The 23,933-nt window shown below is 42.5% G+C and overlaps 1 protein-coding gene across 1 annotated transcript in view; it reads right to left on the bottom strand.

The window, feature by feature from the left end:
- Positions 1-23,933, bottom strand: part of RCAN2 (regulator of calcineurin 2) — a 166,271-nt gene that overhangs the window by 135,062 nt on the left and 7,276 nt on the right. Inside the window, exon 2 of the mRNA XM_026653289.2 lies at positions 17,523-17,749. Within this exon, the coding sequence (XP_026509074.1) occupies positions 17,523-17,747 (225 nt within the window). The 5' untranslated portion in view covers positions 17,748-17,749. The remainder of the gene's footprint in view (positions 1-17,522; positions 17,750-23,933) is intronic.

Below are 23,933 nucleotides of genomic sequence, written 5' to 3'. Positions count from 1 at the left end.
ATATATGCATCCGAAGAAGTGGGTTGTAGCCCACAAAAGCTTATGCTCTAATAAATTTGTTAGTCTCTAAGGTGCCACAAGTACTCCTGTTCTTTTCTCAGAGTTACAAACACCCAAATTACAAACTGACCCTTCAACCACACACCTCATTTAGAGCTGGAAGTTCACAATCAGACAACTGAGACAAAAAGAAGAAAAGAAGCAAATACTATACAGTACAGCGCTGTGTGAAACTACTAAATAAAAGGAAAGTTTAAAAAAAGATTTGACAAAGTAAGGAAACTCTTCCTGTGCTTGTTTCATTTAAATTAAGATGGTGAAAACCAATTCTTCTTCATAGTAAAGTTTCAAAGCTGTATTAAGTCAATGTTCAGTTGTAAACTTTTGAAAGAACCATAACATTTTGTTCAGAGTTACGAACATTTCAAATTTCAGAGTAGCAGCCGTGTTGGTCTGTATCCGCAAAAAGAACAGGAGTACTTGTAGCACCTTAGAGACTAACAAATTTTCAAACATTTCAAAGTTACGAACCACCTCCATTCCCGAGGTGTTTAACTCTGAGGTTCTACTGTATTCACTATAGAATAGCTCCACCTGAGCAAAGCAAGTCCCTTTGTGCTAGCAAAAAGATATAGAGGGAACTACTTAAACAAGGATCAAACATGCATAGACCAGAAGGCTTTACTAGGGTAAATTAGTATTAGAGACAAAGGACTAACGTAAGGCTTCAGTAACTGACAAGATGAGTCTGGCGGCCATCCAGTCAGCTATTGTCCAGAGAGAGTGACCGTGTCATTCAGACTGAAAAAGGAAGGACTTCATTTTTTCTTATTTCAGTGCTACAGTTGGCAAGTTAGTGATCAGAATGGGGGAGTCACAGTCCATGTCTGCTTATGGGGAGCCAGACCTGGTGAATATCACTGAGGCCTGGTATGGTGAGGAGCATGATCAGATCATGTCATCAGGAGGCTTAAAATTACAATCACAGGGGTGAGGGGCGGGGGGAAGTAGTGCTTGCTGTACTTAGGGTATAGTGAACCTATTTGGGTGATTGAGCAGGCGGCAAACAGAGTCAGAATTCCCCTCCTGCCTCGGGTTTGGCCTTATTGATCAACAATAATCCTCATCTTAAAATTTCTCCCCAAAAATCAGCTGTTCCTAGGATTTCCTGTCAGACCTTTTAGGGTATGTCTCCATTACAGTTAGATACCCACAGCTGGCCATGTCCGCTGACTTGGGCTTGTGGGACTTGAGCTAAGGGGCTGTTCAATAGCGGTGTAGAGGTCTCTGGGACCCTCCCACTTCACAGGGTCCCAGAGCCCATGTCTGAATGTCTATACCACAATTAAACAGCCCCTTGGGCTCGCAGGGCTTGGGCTGAGTGAGCTGGCATGGGCCAGCTGTGGGTTTTTAATTGCCGTGTAGACATACCCTGAGGTGCTGGTTGGTTTTTCTTAATGCTCTCTCTTGCATCTGATAATCTTTCACATAGGGCCTTGAATAATGAAGATAGATCTTTCTCCATCTGTGAAAGGAAGGATGGTTCAGTACTTAAGGCACTTGCCTAGGACATGGAAAACCCAGGTTCCATTTCCTCCGTCACCACAGATTTCCTGTTGTGAGCTTGGACAAGTAACAGCTTCCTGCCTCAGTTCCCCATCTGTAAAAGAGGGACAATAATACTTGTCTAAGAGACAGGTATTATTAATCACTGCCATCTAAGAGGACAGATGCTGCTAGACCGAATTTTTCACTGATTCTGAGCCTCAAGATCTGCTTAGTAGCAGCAATCCTTGTATTGGTAGTTGATTCCTGGTAGATGAATTCCATAAGTATTTCTTATTGGAGGCTTATAAAGCCGACTTACCTGAAAACATTTGACTAGTCTCCTCTAACAGTCACTGCCACAGAGATCTGTAAACCCGCACAGTGGTACAGGGCTCTCTTGTTAACCTACTCTGCCAGCAGGAGTTAGGACCCTGTATAAAGTTTCTGAGTACGTTCTTCTGTGGCATATGATGTTAACTCCACTGGGATATGAGAGAGAAAGAGAGAGAGAGAGAGAGAGGGGAGTATCTCTCTGGTTAGAGGCTAGGGTTGCCAACTCTCCAGGATTGGCCTGGAGTCTCCCAGAATTGATATCAATCTAAAGCAATCCGGGAGATTTTAATAGGATATTTTAAGAAAATGACATGACGTCATGTTGGGAGGGGGGGGGAAAAAAAATCTCCTGGAATAGCTTCAGCCAGAGTTGGCAATACAGAGTTGCCACTTGTCACAATGATATCATGAGTCTCACCATATTTGAAGTTTTGCTTATAGCCTCAACTCCTGGAGATAAGTGATTATGAAAGAATCTCAACTTTCATTAAAAAATAAAGGCAGGGGGGAGAATAAAAGTAAACTCTCCATGAGAGCGCACTGCTTGTATCTCCTCAGGAACATGCTACCTTAGCTCTGACTCGCTAAGTGGCAGCTGCCTCTGCAAACAGGCAGGCTCCTAGAAATTTAAATATGATCACCATCAGAACCACTGGACAGATGGGTTATTTGAAGGGCATAAACACCAAGGTGTGAGAGGGATTGCATAAATTAATACAGATGGGTGTAGTCAGAGGATGAAATTAAGAAAGTAAGAGTTAGGCTCTAGGAAAAAACTCCTCAGGGCAAGAGCTGTAAATCTGTGGCTCAGTCTCCCAAAAGAAGTAGCATAAGCCTTGTTATTTAAGACATTTGAAACTGGAATGGACAAAGCACTGGAGATCGTTTTTAGAAACAATCCTGCACCTTCAAGGGGATGGACTTCTCCATCTCTAATTGCTCTGAAAGTGTGATAAAAGGTGGTGTGTTCACTTTAATAGGGCTACCAGAACGCACACTCAATACGGTACCATGTCGGTGGGTGCTGAGCTCCGGGGCTGGAGCACCCACGGAAAAAAAAAAAAAAAATAGTGGGTGCTCAGCACCCACCGGCAGCCCTGAGGATCAGCTCTTCCCACTCTGGGGGGAGTAACAGGGCAGGAAGAGGCGGGGTGGGAGCTTGGGAGGGGAAGGGGTGGAGTAGGGGCAGGGCCTGGGGCGGAACGGGGATCCTGCACCCCCGGGGAAATCACAAAGTCAGCGTTTCTGCTTGAAACAGCTGTTGGCAGCAACAAGGAAGGCTATTTGTGAGCTGTGGATGCAAAGAGACGCTGAGAATTCGATTTATAGGAGGAAGGAAAGACAACAAGGAGCAATGGTCTCAAGTTGCAGTGGGGAGGTCTAGGTTGGATATTAGGAAAATCTATTTCACTAGGAGGGTGGTAAAGCACTGGAATGGGTTACCTAGGGAGGTGGTGGAATCTCCATCCTTAGGGGTTTTTAAGGTCCGGCAAAGCCCTGGCTGGGATGATTTAGTTGGGGTTGGTCCTGCTTTGAGCAGGGGGTTGCACTAGATGACCTCCTGAGGTCTCTTCCAACCCTGAGATTCTATGATTTTATGAAAGGAAAAAATGACTCTAAAGGCACCATCCTGCAAGGTGCTGAATTCCTTCAATTCTTTCTCACCAAAGTCAATGAGACTTGAGGGAGCTCGGCACCATGAAGGATCAAGCCCTTGGAGTCAGGGACAGCCAGGAGCTGCTATGCAGCATCCACTCACCATCCATCAGGAAGATAAGCTCTAGCAGACAAAAATCTGGCTAGGGTAAATAATTAACAGGAGGTGTAAATTATTAACGAATCAGGACAAGATCAGATTACAAAAGAGAGAATGGCTCTTGGTGGCGTTGGTCTGAAAAACCTGTAAGAGGGAGCATATGGCAGGAACACCAGCAGTAGAAAGCAATTCTTAGTATATTACAATGTATGTTTTTGAATTTCCCAACTAGAGTTGAGATAACATGAGAGCCACCCTTCAAATCCAGAGATGGAGGTGGGTTTACAATAATAATCCATGTTAATTTGTAGGTGGCCAACCCAAAGGACTCAGAAAATAATTAAAAACAAAATTATGTTAAATAAGGAACCATAGGACTTAACTTAGATCATATCCACCATACTGACAGAGCGCGGATCTGGAAAGGTCAGCTCCCTAGGCTGGTGAGTGCTCCAGCCAGGATGCATGATGAATAATTAGAATACCTAGCGTGCTTTGTAATTACAGTGCTAGCATGTAGCAGAGTTAGTTCTTCAGACAGCAAGGTTAGGATTTGTAACTTGATTAAACTCCCATTCAAATCAATGGGCCAGAAGAGTGGTGGGAGCTCAGGATGGGTGTGTGGTGAATAGAAAGGTACAAGGATCCTTGCAACCCTACCCAGAAGAGCCAAGAGCTATCACAGGGTACTGCTCCCTCTGCATTCCCTGGTTTACCCAGAGATGGCTGCCCCAGAGGGTGAAGAGGAGAAGGTTCATGCCCCCCCCTTCTCTACATCAGCCTGCAAAACTTTATGGACCAGCCTGAAAGAATTTAATAGGTATGGAACCAGTAATAGTCTATGGTGATATAATAGGGCTTTGTAGAACTACTCTAAAACCCTCTAGCGTTTAACAAGGGATGAGCTCCATTCTATAGTTGTTTTGTACCATCCTATAGAATTCTACAGCAGGGATATTATTACATTCTATAGGATGGTACAGAGGTCACCGCTTTCTACTTAATTCTGTAGGACTTTCCCATAAGTGGAGCTAGCTGGGTTCACCCAAGGGAGCAGTCCGCACCATGCCAAGGGGTACTGCAGCTTGTCCACTCTCTCGTCATGCCAGGGAGCTAGGGAATGGTATTGTGCCTACTAAGGCACATGCCTCACTTATCTCCCCAGCTGTGGAGCAGCTCCACATCACTTCAGTCAGGGCTGTAGCTTGATGCTATGCAATCTGTCCAATAAAAAGAGCCCCCTTGACTTCAGTGGGAATTAGTTCTTGCTTTTACATTGGGCTTGGAATACAGTCGTTTTTAGGCAAGGATATCTCTAGCTTAAGCAGGGTTTATATACATACATATATTATATATATAAAAAGCTTCTCAACTTTGAGGCATTTTGATAAACAGCTAGTTCTTTTGGACTACGATTGAGTGGCTGGTGATAAAGGAAAAAAGAAAGAAAGAAAAAGGAAAGGGTCAATGGAATTCAAAACACTAGCCTCAGAGTCAACAAGGAAAAGTAGCTGGGATTTTCAAAGAGGCCTCAATGAACTGAGCTCCCAACTGCCACTGAATTGCAATAGGAGTTGGGTGCCTTACTTCCGTAGGGCTCTTTGAAAATTTCAGCCAATATGACTGTGGTTTAGAAGAAAAAGCAACCCAACATACTAAGTGCCAAGGATGAAAGGATATCAGACATCTTGGCAATACCAGTTCCAATAACATCAAAGGCTGAATTTTAACACGGCTAAGAATGTGAGTGTTGAACAGAATCTCATAATGCATTTTATAGTCGGCTGACTTGCAATGAACATTAAAATAATCAAAGTATGTATGACACTGCCTATCCTCACATATGCCTTGATAATCTCTCACCTCGAATACTATAACTCTTCCCTACATCTCCCTAAGTTCCAGCTCTCTAGACTCCATCCAGTACACCACAGGTTGAAGGATTCTTCTAACTTTCTCAAACGTGTAAAGAAGTATATCTATATTCTCATACAACTCCAATGATTCCACATTTCAAGATTCAGTTCCAACGTGCCCTCCTTGTGTAAAGTGAGGATAAACTGGATGTAAAACGCTAACGAACTTAACATGTGTATAAATGACTACACTAGTTGCAGGGCAGTAGAGAATCAGGCTCTTCATTTTTTAAACCTTCCATAGATTTGCTAAAGCTCATAAGCAAAGATAGTGGGCCAAATGCAGAGATAGAGCCAGATCTTCAGCAGGTATGAACTGGCATAGTTTAACTTCACTGGAGCTATCACAATTCATTCCAGCTGGAGATCTGTCCCCTGGAGTCTAACCATGGGAGAAATCCTTGCCCCACTGAAGTCAATGGCAAAACTCCCACAGACTTCAATGGGGCAGGGTTTCACCGGAAGTTTAGAGGGTGAGTCAGTTGTTTTAACAGCACAATGATCTAACTTCACCAACTGATAACTCTCTTCTCCTAGATTCATCTCTGAATTAGACACTTTATCTTCCTTTGCCTGTCTAGCACCATCTTCTTCTCGGTCACTGCCAGTCTTGATATTGTTGGCCTTCTTTCCTCTGCATCCGCTGCTACAAGGAACAGCTTCCTAGATCTCTGCGTTATAGAGTCTTCCTTTCTTTTCAGCTTTTGAAAATAATTTTGCCCCCTTGCTTAATTTCTCTCTCCCTCTCCTATTATTCATTATTTCACTTAGTAACTATGCTATTTAATTCTGCATGGCTATATCATTTGACTGACAGGTGCTAGGCAAAATAAAAGATGTATTGTACTAAATTTAAAAACTCCATTATAATTGCAATTTACTTCAGAAATAATTGCAAGCCTATTGCACTGTACATTATTCAACCAGAATGTAGCCTTTACATAAAGATGGTGCACATCTACTTGTAGTAAAGGCTGACCTTCATATGGAAACCTTTTCCTTGGACCAGAAAACAGATCCTAATCCAGCCACAAGTCCTGATATCAGTGATGGTATTAAGATTGGGAACAGCTGCTGCATTAACTGCATTAGGATGGCTTTACTGCACTTTTGATTATCATCAACCAGAAAAACTGACATTTGTTGACTTTCTGTTTAGGAATGAGGACTCCTTGGAGTCTTGTTTACCAAAGAGGCAGCACAAAAAGGAATGAGAAAAAATGATTGCTATCAGTGGAGATTAAAATCGTTTGATGGAATGAACCAAGGCCCTTGCTATAAATGACACATATGCAACCTCTTTCCATTTAGAAGATGAAGTCCTTTTGTTACCTTCATCAGAACTCAGAGGAGTTTACTTCTAAGTTTAACACTGCACTGGGCCAACATTTTTAGCATTTAAATTAGATGCAAAAATATATAATTGTGTGAAAGTCTAAGTTTATTGCGGTTATTTATTCTGTCTGTGGTCAAGCCTCCCTCCGGGTTTGACTGAAGTCAGGCAAAGCTCTGCCACTCCACAGATGCCCTGACTAGAGACACAACAATGCAGAAACAATGCAGGGCATGAGGTGTAAACAGTACCAGTTGCTAGTAAACTTGACCAAACTATTTCCCCGTTGAATATTGACATGAAGCACTCGAATCCAAAACTCTCCGAGCTGGTTAGGAATAAAATGGCATAAAATTATACGGGTAGATTACAGCAGTATTTTTGGTGTGTTTTGCTTTTTATCCTCCCAGAAGGGTATATCTTGTACAACTGTCCTGTGACAGGCTCAGCTGTGTTCTAGCACAGTGAAGACATTGTAAGTGCATCTAACGTCTCAAAAAGTTCATGGAGAATTATCTAGGAAGACCAAAACAGCCAGCAAAATATGTTCCTTTTCAGAGCAAGTTCTTGGCTGAACTACACCTACATGCTTGCTCTCCAATACTGTTAATTGGAAAGGGTGCTCCAGCCTCAAAGTTCCAATCCAGATCCCAACTTCCTCAAAGACCAGGGATGTTCAGATCCAGGGATTTGGATCAGCCTACTATAGAAGGGAGCCAGTTGCAGAATTGGGACATTAGTACAAATTTCCATAAAGTTCAGGAGTATTTGGATCAGACCCATCTCTACTGTTTATCCTGTAGTGTCCCTTATGCTAGAGAAGAGACAGGACTGGGCTGTAACGAATATAAAGGGGATTCTTTACTGAGGCCACAGAGAAGATCTTAGAACTATCTAGCTCAGTGTTTCTCAAATGTGGCCACATGCAGCCACCAGGGGCTTTTCTTGTGGCCACAGCCTCCTGGGCTGTTACTGTGGGGGCGAGGGGGGTGGAGAAAGAGAGGGAAGGGCGGCAAAGTAGTGGCCCCACCCTGTTGCTCCAGGATGCACAGCATTGGTATTGATTGCTGGGGCAGCCAGCAGTGGTTGAGTCCTGCTGCCCCTCTGGAGACACCTGGGGCACAATACGTGAGGACCAGGTGGGCGGTGAGTTCCCCACCTTCCCAGGGGCAGTGGAGTTCAGGCTTTCCGCTTCAGCCTTGGGGTGACGGGGCAGCAGGCTCTGGCCACAGGGCTTCGGGCTCCAGCCCCCAACTGCATCCAGGGCTTAATTTATCCCCAGGCTTGACAGGGCTGAGGAAGTCTGCTGTGAAAAGCGATACTTGTATGCTTGTTCATATCACTTTTCACAACAGACTTACTAGCTAACAATAAATAAATTACAATGATTTGGACATGTGTATATGTGCAGATTTATTTGTTTTTCCTAAAGTGATTAAGTATTTTAGGAAAAAGTGTGAAAGCAGCCACCAGCAAGAGTTGGTGGCCGCACTCTGAGGCCACCAAAAAATTTGTCCTGAGAACCCCTGCTCTAGCTCATAGATTAGCACAACCTTTGCATCCTAATGTCACCACATAGAGTCTTCCTAAATCTTGGCATGGACTCACCAACAACTACACTAACACACCTCACTATTTAGAATAGTGCACACTCTTTATACAATCCAAATGCATAGGAGTCTCTTAGTTGTCATTATGGTTATTTATATTGATTGGTTGGTTCTTTCCCAAGCAAACTTCCCCTCCACCCTTTGTTCATGGCACAGTGAGCACTTTCTGCATGCAGCTGAGCAGGGTATGACCACCGAAAGCAATGCTAGGAAGAATGTTTCCACAGCAGCTTATAAGAGAAAAGTAAGTTTCCAAATTTAAAGAGGGCTGTCTTGTGTATTCTGGGAAGAATGTTCATCAGTTCATCTTTATAAAATTAGCACTGGCGGTCTTATAACTGCATGCTTTGAAGCAACATTCCTAACTTCAGCTGCAAAAATCAGAAGTCTACCTTTAACCCACTTGATCTGGACCCAGAGATATTCTCCCATCAATGTGAAGGCACTCATGCCCCTAAATGCCCTGTAGGCTTATAGGAAAATAAACCTCAAATACTATAAATCTCTGCAGCAGAGTTTGAAACTCAGCCATTGTCTCAGGCATATACCAAGCACCTATCACTGTACCAGCCAGGTGCTAAATGCAGAATTAAAACTTAATTCTGAAAATATTTCTAAAAGTAAGAATTTTTTTACAATGTTGGCCAAATTGAAGAGTATTTGAAATTTGTTTATTAATTTTTGGATGCCCGGAGGGTAGCTACTAACAGGCAGCTCAATTCAACTTGCCTAGATTGTGGAAAACAGTGGGCCCCAAGATAGCAAGTCTTTTCTGTGGGAGAGCCTTCTGACAAGGTTATCAGATCAGAAAACTGGTCAGTTGACTTGGCCAGAAAGCAAGAGTAGAATTAGCATGGCCTTCTCCCATCTCATTTTGTGGATGGTCTTGGCTATGAACAGGAATGACAGGACACAGAGCAGGTTGTGGGCCATCTAGCAAACAGGATGCCGGTTGCAACAAGATACTTGAATTCACTGGGAATTTTAGAGTTGATTCAGATAAGAGCAGGATCAGGCTCTATGTCTATAAAAACCTAGTTCTTTGGGACCAGTGGCCTGATCCACTGTTAATACCCTCTGCAAATGGCTTTGTTAATGGAGAGAATGTAAAGTCAGGAACTTCTCAGAGAGATTTCCTACCTCATATTTCACATCCCTCCTTGGGCATATGCATTAGAATTGTGAAGGGGCAGACTGGGTCTACAAAGATATGGAGACACCGAAACATGTATCTATCTCTCAACCAGAAAGGGAGCGTTTTTGTGGTTTGGCATCTTTCCACCACTAACATACTCACAGTGACCTTTCCAACCTCTCTCTGCCCCCTGCTGTTGGTTCTAGGGTGAAGTATGTAGTAGCACTCAATGTATGATATGATATACCAGGGAAGCCCCAAAACTCACATGTTGTAGGGCTGTCGAGACAGTTGTACACACTGGGGAGAGCAGTACCAGCCCGAGTTTGATAGTCCCAGAACTATGGTATGTCTGGGTTCAAATAAATGGCAAGCCCCTGCATGTACATGACTGCTGCCCTGCTGTTGCAGAAAACAAGGACACAATGGTCTTGCAAGCTTCTGACCCAAGGACACATCCCAACTGATTCCCTAATTCCAAAAGTGGGTACTGAGCTGATTCTTTAGCAAGGACTAGCACTTTATGATAGACAGGGCCCAATGGGACACTTATGAAGCACAAGGCAGACATCCATAGAAATGAAGGAATGAGAGGATCCAAGAACTAAAAATCCCACCTGCAAGTGAGACTCAGACTCCTAGAGGGTAAAATTCCTGGGGGCTAAATAAAATTGTGGCCACTGTCCCGCTGTGCACTTCAAATATTGCATTGACATAGATTGCAGGGAAAAGGACTTGAGTCTGTGGAGATGGTGGGATTGCAAAGCCATAGGAAATAAAAGGTTCTTGGTGGACTGTATGATCTTCAGAACAAGAAATGTCTTCTGTGTTTTTTAAGTGCCTAGCACGCAAGTGCTACTGTGGTCTGAACAGCGGATGATAGTACACGGTTGTCTATAGACTCTTGCCTAGATGGAGAAGAAGGTGGGATGACGCTAGTCTAAGATTTCATAATGAAGCTATGAGCCATAACATGGTACAGGACCCCATTCTGCTTCACAATGATCCCTTTGTGCAGGCTCTGTATAGATAGCTGCCTATATAGTACATATCCTGTGGAGAAGGTTTTGTTTTTACCAAGCAATGGATTAACACATTCATACCATGTTATGTTCTGCTATATACAGACTAGGTAAAAATCTCACAGCACAAAACATCCCACCATTTCAAGTGGCAGTTTCAGATAGCGTTATCACACCAACAAACAGGCAACCTTAAAAGGTAGAAAAAATGAAAGTAAAATAAAGCAACAATAAGTGTACCAGGAAGTCAGGAATGGAGCCTGCATTCCATTCCAGCTTGGAGCGGTGACTTCATCTTTGCTGGGGTGACTTTCCACAGAGTCCAGGCCTGAATACTATTATTAGAACAAAACAAGTGTGCCACTTCCTAAAAATAATGATGACTCAACACCTAGAGGCTCCAGTGATGTCATATGGCCAGAGAGGTTCTGGGTTTTCACAGACTGTTTTAAAAATGAAGTTAAAAAAGTGCAGATCTCCATGCAAACAAACAAAAACTACATCCCAGCACATGCCTCCTGAACCAGCCATTTGGAACATGGAAGCTAGGACACATTCCACTCATGATGCCCAGTCACATTGCCTCCATTCCTTGCTTAGAAAGGAGCTCTGCCAAAGCGACCCTCAATTCATTTCTGCATGAGCTTCATCTGAAAAGTAAAACAACTGCCTATTTCAGTTCCAGAATGAACGTTATGATTTTTATACAAAACAGAGGCAATGCAGAAGTTCATTGAGTTGCAATACACCTTAAGTATTGCCAGTAGCTGCAGAGATTTATTTTGCTAACAAAATTAATTCAGGTACACAAGGAAAAATAATATTTATTACTAAACAAGCACAAGCTTAATTTTACCCACCACTGAAGTCAATAGGACTTACTTACAGTGCATAAAGCATGTGTTTAAATCTTTGAAGTATCAGGGACATATGTGAATGTAGCCCAGGCTACAGAGTTTGCTTAAGGCATGATCTTAGAGCCAATTCTATAGATTGAGACACTCAGACTACATACAATAGCCTATATTCTCTTTAAGGCTGTGATGATAATGACCCCAATCCTGCTGCTATAGAAGTCAGCAACAAGCTTCCATTGTCTTTAACGAAAGCAGGATCATGCCCAACGTATTAGTAAAGCTGAAGAATCCTAAACTGGAAAAGTAACATGAAATCACTAGCTATTCCCTGTACTGCACTCCCATTATAGCCATTCCATTGAAAGCTACAATCCTGCTTCATCAGTTCAGCTGCACTCTTCTCTCTACCCCAACCCTTCCCACACACATTACAGTTCTAGAGATTTATTTTAAATTTAAATTGTTAATTACCTCCCCAGAACATACTCTGCAATCACACACCAGAATCACCAAGATGAGGAGGATACAAATCACCTCCTGTTAGTTCCTACATGGATCTCAGTACTGATTCAGGGATGAATACGTTCTCTCTCGCTACTATTACTGGAAAAGGCAAATCTGTAATGTGACCTTAGCTATAGTGTTGCAGCCAGCTACACCATAAAGACCTAAACCTACAGGACCTGATCCTCTTCTCACACTAGCTTTTCCATCAGTAACTCCATCTTCTTTTGGAAGCATTACTCCTGATTTACACAGAAGTAAGCGAGAGAAGAAGTAGCTGTATAGTCTTTCATTGACTTGACCAAAGAGACAAGTGTCTGTCCCTTGTCTGCCCATCTTACATTTTTAAGGCACCTCTGAGGTTGGTATTTAAGTATCAATACATTCTGAAGCTTGTTAAACTACAACTCTAAAGCATCTTAACAAAAGAATAAATGTGTGCTTCGGTTACAGTATATTTACCAATTCCAGCCTGAAGGGAATTGTAGAGTCAAGTTACAGAACTCCCACAAAGGAGGGGTTTACAAGGAAAACACTAATACACACAGTACAGAGAAATGCCGTTGTACTAAATAGAAAGATCACGGAGTGGGGAAAAAAAAAAATCTATGGTTACACAGAGCAATTAGCCAAGTTAAAAGCAATACACACAAACCCTTAAACTGTTATCAAAGTCATGCCCTTTGGCTTCACAACACAGCTTCCTTATCAGGGACAGGAAAGGAGCAGATCCTCTCATTCAGCTACTCTAGAAGCCAAAAATAACAGGCCCACTTCTGCCAAATCTTACTCACAAGTAATCCCATCAGTTTCTCACAAGTGAGTAGTGACTTAAACCAATTACTTGGGTCATGTGCCGTTTCCCAGGGTTTTAATTCATTTTCCAGTAGCAAAATGCCCTATGCCCCTGCCAAAAATCAAGGCTTCTTTGTGCTGGTCACTGCACACAATCACAGAATAAAATACAGTCTCTGCTACAAAGAGCTTGTAATCTAAAAATAAAAAGGGCAAGTGGGTAGAGCATAGACTGGGAGTCAGAAGACCTAGGTTCTGTTCTTAGCTTTGCAATTGATCTGCTGGCTGACCTTGGGGCAACTCACTTCACCTCTCTGTGCTTTTGTTCCTCCTCCGAAACGCTGTCTTTTCTAATCAGATTGCAAACCGAGTACTAACTAGTCTATATTTCAAAAGCCTTGACATTAACCCAGGTATGTCGTTGTCCATGGAAATTCTCAGAATGTGCATGTTGCGTGCTCTTCTTTTCCACCTATCCATCCACCAGGAAGTGGTCCTCAGACAATGTTTTTTGCCCAGTAGGACGGTTTCTTTGCTTTCTGCACTGTCTATTTTCTGGGCTAAGGAATTAGTTTTGTGCCAAAGGCTTCTCAGTTCCAGTGGTGCAGCCATTCATGGAGGAGAGCTTTGTCCTTTTATAGCCTCGATCTTCTTCTCTGCCACCACTGAGCAAGCAGTCACTTCTTTAAGTGGATCCTCCAGATCAGAAAGATCTTTTCTAATCTGGCATCCACAAGGTTTCCTCATAACATGAAGAGGACCAAGAGCAGGAGAAGCAGTGGGGATTCTGCATTCAGAAAAAGACACTGCTATGCAAGGGCTATAACCAGATATTGGGATCAAGTCCAATGACTCCAGCACGGCTTCATCTTTAGCCATCCTTCTCCCAGCCAGGCAGCATTTGTCTGTAGTCCTCAGAAGGATATAGCCCAAAAATGTAGATCGCATTTAATTAAACCAGAAGGGATTTCTCTCTGATTGACCCAGCCCTAAGAAAGAGAGGGAAGGAGAAATGCAGAAGAAAGGAAAGAACCGTATGAAATCTAAGGGGGTAGATATGAGAAAGCAAAAAGAGAAGAAATTATTAAATTTAATTTTGAGGTAGAGAAAAGGTATTTGCTACAACTTAGATATGAAACTCTTCTCAAATTTAGACACCCACAACCACCACGTGACAGGTTGCAGGAAAGAGATCCCCAGACAAAAGGAAAGTACATTAATCCTTCTACTTGGCTTGTTTTACTTTAAACAAAACCTTCCAAACTACCATGTGCTTATACGTATAGTTTGTCTCAGGTGCTTTCAGTTCCAGGATAAAAACCATCAGTTGTAGAAAATGAAGTTTTTTAAAAATTGTCACTGTGACCTCTTAATAGGCTAAAATTGTTATATGCCATGTACACCTAGAACTTAGATTTAAATTTAGGATTCAAGCTCACACACCAGATCAAAACAATAAATTTACATTAGCAACCTCCTCTGGCTTTATCTTTTATAAAAACCCATCTGTACCAGACCCCCCCAAAAAATGTGCTTCGAAGAGTAACAAAGCCAACAAACACAAGCATACTGCAAGAGTTCTTACTTGGTCTGTAATATACCTACAGTATATGCATTAAGTTTTATGTGTAAGTTACATCAATACGGTTTTCATAACAGGCCACTGTGCCATTGCTATAAACTGGATTTAAAAAGCGATATTGCAGGATATGAGTCCATTAGTGGCACTTATTAAGATACCAAAATCAACCAACAGTTACTTTAGCCTAGTAAACGTACAAGATTTTATATTAAAATCACATGTGTTCTTATCCTGCAGTAGTAGTTAATAATAGAAAGGATTATGAAACCAAATCAGCTGGGAACACAAGTATTTGTTCTATGGAAATCAGGTCCCTTGGTGCACATTTGTGTTACTTGGAAGCTGTATCGTAATTCTATCTAGTCTAACAGAGACTGAAATAAAAGGAGAGAGTCACTACTTACCTGTAAGCAGAGTTCCTTAATCTTAAGGGGGGAGGGATAGCTCAGTGGTTTGAGCATTGGCCTGCTAAACCCAGGGATGTAAGTTCAATCCTTGAGGGGGCCACTTAGGGATCTGGGGCAAAATCAGTACTTGGTCCTGCTAGTGAGGGCAGGGGGCTGGACTCGATGACTTTTCAAGGTCCCTTCCAGTTCTAGCAGGAGATAGGGTGGTTGGTGGTGCAGCTACCTCTATATTAGGATCTATGATTTAATAATAACCTTAGAGAATTGTGCAGAGTTTGTAGAAGTTTGCTGATCACCTTGTAGAAGTAGGATTTGATATTTGTATTAGAGGTTATAATGATTGACTGTTATAATAATGTAGTATGTATTAAATGTATTGATGTATGATCTGATCATCCTGTCAGCCACCCTTTTTGAATAGAAAAAAGGAATGACCCTCAGGGACATTGTCAGATGTGTTTCTACCAGACTCCTAGTGTCTGTACTAATGTTAAGGCAGGAACAGACCAGAACAGTCCTTATGGCTGATTATGGTCACACTCTGTTTTACAATAAGTTATAACGTTTACTGTGGGGTCTTGTTTCCTATATGCATTACAAATTAGGCCCTTTAGTTAAATATACATTTCTTTGTTTTAAGGTTTAGTAAGTAAGAGACAGGATCTTGTCTTGTGTCTATGTTAATGAGATTAGAGGCATGTTGAAGGCCCGGTCCCCATTGTGAACTGTTTTGATCACAAGATTTAGTAAGGTTTAATGTACAAATGTCTTTTTTGCTCAACATACAAACAGCAGTGTTTGTGTACCTTTGAAGGTCTCTGTAAAAGACTGTTTGTGTGAATGAGGAGTGTATGCATCAGGAAAAGATAAGGTGTGAAGGACATTGTTAAAGAAGATAGTCAAGGAAGGAGGAGTGAAGAGACTTAAGACACCAGAGAACCATCAACACGCATCCATAATTAAGGAAGGGGAGATTGACGACCCTGTGGTGGAGGCTGGCACCCCTAAAAGACAAGATAATTGATTAAATTGAAACCAGGACAGGATGACCCTCTCGGAGGTGCTTTGGAGTATTAACATCAAAAGATAGCACCAATTAAGGAGTAACCGGTCATAAATGACACAGCAAAATCCATAGACTTCAACGGAGAAAAAGGACTATAAGAACAGGGTGCTTTGCCTTGGAACTTTGGGTTCGTCTTGCCACACTCCAGGAGCATCGGATCACGACCGACAGAGCCCAGCTCCCCTCTGCGATCAATCTGGCTGGCCACTAGATTGATGCAGACTCTGGACTGATAACTATAAACATCAACTGGCAGGAGTGAGTGAGTGTGTGAGAGAGAGAGACAGACACACTGAAGAGCTTATGCTAACTGCTGTATTCTCAATAAATGTGGCGTGTTGCCTTTTTCCCCTATAAAAAGATCTTGTGTGCTTTTTATAAGCATAATAACCTTCGTGCCAACCTGGCTGCCATCAGTAAGCAGAGTTTGGGACCCCACAGCAGATCATTTTCTTTATGATGCAGAGATTCGGAATATTCCCTCCTAATCCATGGTATTTACAGTAGGTACATAAGATATCTTCACCTTGAAGAAAGATGTAAACACCCCCCAAACAAATGAGTAAAGCTATACACCTGGTAATTCAACTTGCAGAACCTCAACCAAGAATACTGGCCAGTGCCTTTCATAGCACGAAGGGTTACAGGCTTCCAGCTAACTTGTTGGTGCTGTGGCCTGGGAACCCTTCAGCCAAAAGCCATACCTTCCCCCCACCACACAGGCTCTCAGTTCTCCATCCTAAATAAACTTTATTCCTGGCCTTCAGACAATTCCAATGAAAACCTACGTTCACTGGAGTCAGCTTGTCTGAGATTCTCCATCCAGAAAAAAGCTTATGTGTAGCCACCCAAGTAACCTTAACTACCAGGCGGGGCATCCCTGCAACAGCCAGCCAAGCCTAATCCCAGCTAATTATAGAACTATACCAGTTTTGTTTTAAAACTAGCCTCCCTTTAACAATACCCCAATCTGTGTTTCCTAAGAAACAAGAATCCCACACCTCCTGCACAACCCTTTTCCAGCCACAAACCCTGCTGTTCAGCCGTCAGGATTCTAGAGGATTTTAAAGGGTTCCAGTTCAGTTTTTCAAGCCTAATTATAGCACTATAAATATTTTCAAATTTCCACGTAACTAGCATAGTTGAAGATCAGCAAAAATGAAACCAAGAGGGAAGGGCGGGGGGAGAAGAACCCACCTTTTTGCACTTTCCCAGGTGAGAAGTTACTTCAGATCAGATTTTAAAACATTTGTGAGCAATACAGGAAAGGCAGTAACATCACAGTAACGTGTTACCAGTGAGCAGGAGAAACATTCTTTCATGTGTTTAACTTTGCCACCTCCACCATGTCTGCAGTGATGGTTGCTATGATACGTGTGCCCACACGTTTGGTGAGATTTGCACAACGTCAACAAAACCCAAAACCTTTTTATGCACTATAGTTGGCAGGCAAGTCTTATTTAAAGAGTCAAATATTGGGGCTGACTGTAATTGCCTGTCCCAAAAAAAGGACTCCTGAAGTCTGTGCTCCAGTACCCTCATACATGATGAACATTTAAAAAAATAGTTTCCATATAAGTAAGAACAAGCATTGCACCATTTAAATGTTAACAAATACTTTCCATACTTCACATGCAAGTGGAAAAGTCACACCATACCTTGCTGTCCTCGCCTTCAAACACAGATTGGTGGACGTTACAAGCGAAGAGAGAGTTTGGGAGATCATTGAAATCAGTTATTTCATGAAAATCTTCCTCTGCAAAACATCTCTTTATATCCTTGTCTCGGTCTATAGAGTAGAGTAGGAAAAGTCCCCCATCCTCCAGAATACAGCCATAGTGACCAGGGCCTCGCATTCCAAGGAAATACGATTCTCCCCTCATTCCTAATGGCATGGAGAAAAGATGATGGTTAGTCTATAAAGCTTTTAAACCATACACACAAGTCTCTCCAGGAATTCTTAGTCCTAGAAGAGACTTGAAATCAAGCTCAATCTGAAAGTCACTTTCACTAGACAGCAATGCAATAACGTGCGCTGGAAACCCAGGACACTACCATCAACTTCAATGAGGTTCAAATCAAAGTTTTAGGACCATGTCTGCATTATAAAATCATAGAGGTACAGGTTCAGAAGGGACTTCAAGAGGTCATCTAGTCCAACCCCACACACTGAGACAGGACCAAGTATTCCTAGGCCATCCCTGACAGGTGTTTGTCTAACCTGTTCTTAAATACCTCCAATGATGGGGATTCCACAGCTTCCCTAGTTAAGTACTGGAATTGGTTAACAATCATTGTACTGTAGTTAGAAAGATTTTCTTAACATCTATCCGAAATCTCCCTTGCTGCAGATTAAGTCCATTACTTCTTGTCCTACTTTCACTGGACATGGAGAACAATCCAACACTGTCCTCTTTAAGTGAGCTATGCCAAATGTTACCAGGTTCCCCTCTCAATCTTCTGTTCTCAAGACTAAACATGCCCAGTTTTTTTAAGCTTTACTCAAAGGTCAGGTTTTCTAAACCTATTATTTTTGTTGCTTTCCTCTGGATTCTCTCTAATTTGTCCACATCTTTCCTGGAGTGTGATGCCCACTTCTCCAATTTATCAAGATCATTTTCAATTCTAACCCTGTCCTCCAAAGAGCTTGCAATCCCACCCAGCTTGGTGTCATCTGCAAATTTTATAGACACACTCTGCACTCTATTATCCAAGTCATTAATGAAAATATTGACTAGCAGCCTAAAAGAGGCCTAACTATGTGTCAAAACATGATACAATTCTAGGACATGTCCATAAGTTTGGCATAGTATTTACAATATTATCATAGCACCTGGCAGCCCTGGTCATGGACCAGGACCCCACTGTGCTGGGTACTGTACAAACCCAGAACAAAATGATGGTCCGTGCCCCAAGGAGCTTACAATCTCAGTACAACAAAAGAGACAGATGGATACAGAGAGATTGATAGAGTACAAGGAAGCAATAAGCAGCATGATAAGCTGTGATCTCCGCACACCAGCAGTCTAACTACTGTCAAATTTTTTGTAGGCATCATGGCAAAGGGGATTTTGGAGGAAGGATTTGAAGGAGAATAGTGAAGTAGCTTTCTGGTTGTTTACAAGGAACTCCTTCAAAGCATGAGGGGCAACAAGGGAGAAAGCACAAAGGTGCTTGTTTGAAAATTTAACCAGTGGGAGACAGAGGCTGGTCATCAGCTGATCTGAGGCGAGGAGTCAACCTCTGGATACAGAATGAGAGATGAGAATACGCCACAAAGGGCCTTGAAAGTAAAGACATGGTTAAGGTCCCCTCCCCTCTACAAAAAACAAATGATCTTGTCACTGGGTCAAGGGATAACTTTGCTGTAAGTGGGAACCCAATGATGGTGCATTGTAGTCTGGACTCCAGCTAGACAGAGGCAAAACTTTAGTGCATTAGTCCATTACAAAGTGTCTCTCTTGCTCACTCTCACACCTTCAAAAGAGAGGTTTGCAAACCAACATTTTTCAAAATTGATTTAAAAATGAAAGTTCTTTAAGGATGGTTCCAAATTTCAGATCAAAGTAAAAAAGGTAAAGCTCCTCAAAAAAACTGATATTATAGAAAGATTGAAAAGAGAGCAGTGCATATAGCTAAGACAACGCCCTGTTATTCTACTATTTCCATACAGAATAAACTGCAGCCGAATTTAAGGTTTGCTGTAGAATATATGTCCTGTTGTTCTAAGCTCATTAACACTTTCTTTAAAGGAGTTTTAATGAACATAGGCGGGGAGGGAAATAGACTTGAGAACAGGGCTTTGGATCAGTCCCCAAGAGGAGACATGCAGATGAATAATGATTAGAAGCTCCAGATGACTGAAGACAATTAACTATATGCATGTGTTGTAGGAGAAATTATCTTTTCTGAAAAGAAGTGGTTAGAGGGCTACATGTACAGAGTTTGTTCAGATGTTTTTGATTTGCCTTGTTCTCTTGCATACTACTTGCTGTTCCTTGTTAACATTTGTAAATACTGATACAACTAGAACTCTTAGGGCTAAATTCTGCCCAGGCTTATACTGTGTGCAACTCCACTGGGATATTTAGAAACAAATCTCAATGAGGAACATGAACCCTTCAGGCCCAATCTGCCATAACTATACCCCAGTATAACCCCACTGGCTTCATAGGCTTGCACAGCAGACAGCTCTCTTACATCAAAGAGATAGCAAAAGAGGTTATCGGTGGGAGCAGATGACTAAAAGAAAGCCTTCATGAAGAAGAATCTAAAGTCGCCCCCAAAGGTCTATCATTTTCCCTGCTGCAAAGAAAGACTCTTGCCGCAGGGAGCTGCTGGCCCTTTTCTCTGCAGCAGAAAGAGTCTCCAGGAGTGGGGAAGCAACAGGACATTAGACTGCTAAAAATAGCACTGTGGAAAGGGAGGCGCTGCTTGGGTCAGTAGAGAGGCGTGTAGGGTACATACCCACAAGGTTCATGAGTGTCTTTACTTACCGAACCATCTATGCTGCTATTTGTACCTGTGCTACTGGGGAGGGGTGTATATTATACGTTCTCTATGCACAAAAGGAGCATGCAATGTAGATGTATCTTCAGTGTAAAACTCTAGGGGCCCAAGCTAATTACTGTACCAGGCCACTGGATATTGACACAGGCAGCTCTGGAACACTGGGGGTCAGAGAGTCATACTTTGTGATGTTTCTACTGAGTGGTACCCAGGGGTACCAAAACCTGGTGTATTGACCACCAGTGGTCAACATAACCTTTGCCAATGGTCTGTGGAGAGCTAGCTGGTCACAAGGTCTTGGCTCCCCTTTGTTTACAGGTGCTAAATTACATTAAAAGGCAGCTAAAAATAGATTAAATACTTTCCTAGTATTACTGTTCCATGCAAGCAATTGCTATGGTTTCCCCGGGGATGTTATGTGAGGGGAGGTGGCCCTGCAAGGGAGCAAAGAAATCAAATGTAATTATAGCAGGGTGTCAGATCCTAAGCCCCTCTTCTACTGAGTCATCCTGATGTCAGGTATTTGAACCATGCATAGGGAGGTGCAGAGATATTTTTTCTGAATCACTCTAAGGGTAGAGCAGGTGTGTCCAATTAGCTCCAAGTTCGGTGGGTCTCTCAAGCAGAAGGAACAACAGGCAGAGATAGAGGTCCTGCAAGGAAATCTAAAGGGCAGCCAAGCTTGGGGAGAAAGCTGGTGTTTGTTTTTTGTGCTAATTAAAGTTAGCAATAAAAGCAAACCCTCTGAAGGGGATTATTGTTATATCAGGTACCTTCAGGTGATGGTGTTACTCAGTCTTCCAAGTTCTTTTTCTCTGTTTGCGAGACAATGTTCAGTCTTCGGAAGATGTGTGCTGCTGTTAGTTCTGTTATGCAAGGTTCTATGCAGAGGTTGCTGTATGAGCTGCAGGAGAGTTTGCGCTCTGCCTTGGCCTACGATTGGAGTAAATTCTTAAGGCAGAGCTGGTCTCTGGGAACTGGGGGTCAGTGTTGGGTTGAGATTCCTGAGAAGGGATTGTCCTGCATGTTCTGTAACCACCTCCGTTCCAGGACTGGTGCTATAGATAAAACAAGGTACACTTAAAATATATCCAGATTCCAAGCCATTGATTTCTTCTCCACTAAGAAGCCAGCCAGCAAGGCTCTGATATCAGCTGCCATTAGGCAGAGGGATAACAGTATCCTTGGTCCAAGACAGGGTGGGAAGCGCACCTACACACAGTAGTCTTCCCACAAACACATGGATATCCTTAACGATTGTATGCAATGTTGCTGTAAAGCTCTGTGTCTGCTCGAAAGCTTGTCTCTCTCAACACCAGAAGTTGGTCCAATAAAAGATACTACCTCATCCACCTTGTCTATCTAATATCTTTGATGACTGTGTAACCCAGGCCTGCTTGGTGTGGCACTCTGTCCCCCTCTAGTGATGCCTAGGCCAGCTAGAGATTGATGAGGCTGCTACAACCCTGGCTAACAAACCAATATATTTTGGCTCGTGCATTAAGCTCCAGAGGTCCCAGGTTTGATCCCAGCCACCGCCAACAAGGGTGTGTCGGCATTAGAAGTGGGGGCTCCTCTGGGATATCGACTAGGAAGTCTCTGAAACATTATCAGGGCTAAATAAAAGTCCTTAGGAAACCGGGATTTGCATGTCATCTGATTGGCTAATAGATACATATGGACTCAGCTGTAGCCAATTAGGATGCGCATATGTGATTTGATTTGTCAACTCTTGTTCCAAATCTAAGTTTTCTTGGCCTTGGTGTAAACAATAGAAGAATTTGCTAACTCTTCCAATGACTTCTCAGCCATTCACAAATTGAGATTTTCTCATCTATGTAACGCTAGGAATAATGTCATGATGCTGGACTATGTTCATAACAAAAAGATTTTGTGGTTATCAAACATCTGTTTTGTTTTAGTATTTACTCACCCATTAAATCCATTTATCACCTAAGACAAACCTGTGCCAGAAACATTTGCTTGCCAATAATTCTGTCAAAGCATTTAATAATAATACCAGCTCATGGTGTCGTCAGAAACCTCCCTCCCCCCGAAAAAAAAGATAATTAATTCCTTATAAATCACTGCAGTCCATCTCACTGGTTATTTTTAAGCAGGTATATATTGGTATAATACAGTAACTGGGCCACATTCTGATTTACACTAAGGCCCCATTCTACTGCTTCTGGCAAAACTTATTTACCACCACTTCACACAGCTCTGAAAATGTAAAGGAGACCTGTAAGGCTGCTGGCCTGTCTCCCCAAGCCCATGAAGGACTCACCTAGAATCTTTCAGGCTATTCCTCTGGGCCAGCCTTTTATTCTTCAAACACAAGACTTAGGCAAAACACCAAAACAAAGCTGTTCTTCAGCCTGCCACAGCTCCCAGAGGTTTTTCCCCTTGCCACTCTTGGTGTCAAAGAGAAGGTGTTTCTTCCTTTCAATTGCCCTGCTTGGAGCCCATCTTGTTCCCGCAGCTACCTTCCACCTGAACTCTCTCAGCCCTTTATAGAAAACACCTGACCCTTTCCCAGCCCTCTGATCATCCAACTAGGCTGTGTGACCCCAGAACCCCTGACCCTTAAAGGGGCAGACCACCCTATTATAGGGCCTTTGTGTAAGTGGGAATCAGACCCATTATATATATTTTTTTTAATCACTGAATTCAAATTTGGCCCCAAATTTATCTTTATATAAACAAGCTTTTACAAACACCCAAGATAAAAAAAAAAAAGATATTTGATTAATTATTCAGAATTCCAATAGGAGTCGTTTACTGAAAAACAGCCTCAGATTTAATGATCCAAGCACGCTGTGATCTTATCATGGGATCCACTGAATCTTATTGCCTGGAATCTTGCTGAAGTCAATGAGCCTTTGCTTGGGCATTAGGGCCCATGTTAGCAAATCCCATTGCAGGACCCCTGCCTATCTGAGTCTGAAATGTTAGGTCAAATTCAGAGACAAGTCTGAGTCCAAGTTCATGTAAGTTCCACCTTCTTCTGGCTCCTTGACATGTAAGTGAGTCTCCTTTAAATCATCTTACCAGTATGCAATTTGCATCCCCCTAAACATCATTGCTGAGTTTGGCCCTTGGTTTTAATTCTGGGTATTAAATTACAATTCCCAAAGGGTCAACACTGCAAACCTGCATAAAGCCAGAGCATGTATGCGGAGTGTGTGTGTATTAAACCCAAATGTGCATGTTAAACCCATTCCTAACCCACAGAATGGTAGTACAGGCCCCTTGCCACCACTCCTCCAGCCTATGGCCCACACAAGTGGCCACTGCCCTTCCACATCCCTTATAGGGAGTTTCCTGGCCACTATGTTTGCATGCACCCCAATGCTCTGCTCCATTCTGAACTATTATAAGCCAGCCCAGATCCCACCACCTGGGTGCTCAAGTGGTGCAAAAGCCCCTATCACCCTCTCAGCTCAGTAATTCCTCATAGCTGAAGGGGTTCAGAGACTTTGTGAAGGCCCCAGGGATTGATTACCCAATAGGCAGACTAAGCATGTGCTTAGGGCACCAGCAAAGCAGGGGCACCAAAA

This window comes from Terrapene carolina, unplaced genomic scaffold (assembly GCF_002925995.2).
Source record: "Terrapene carolina triunguis isolate 2854851 unplaced genomic scaffold, T_m_triunguis-2.0 Scaffold42, whole genome shotgun sequence".
NCBI classification, from domain to species: Eukaryota; Metazoa; Chordata; order Testudines; family Emydidae; genus Terrapene; species Terrapene triunguis.
This window is presented reverse-complemented; position numbering and strand designations above follow the sequence as displayed.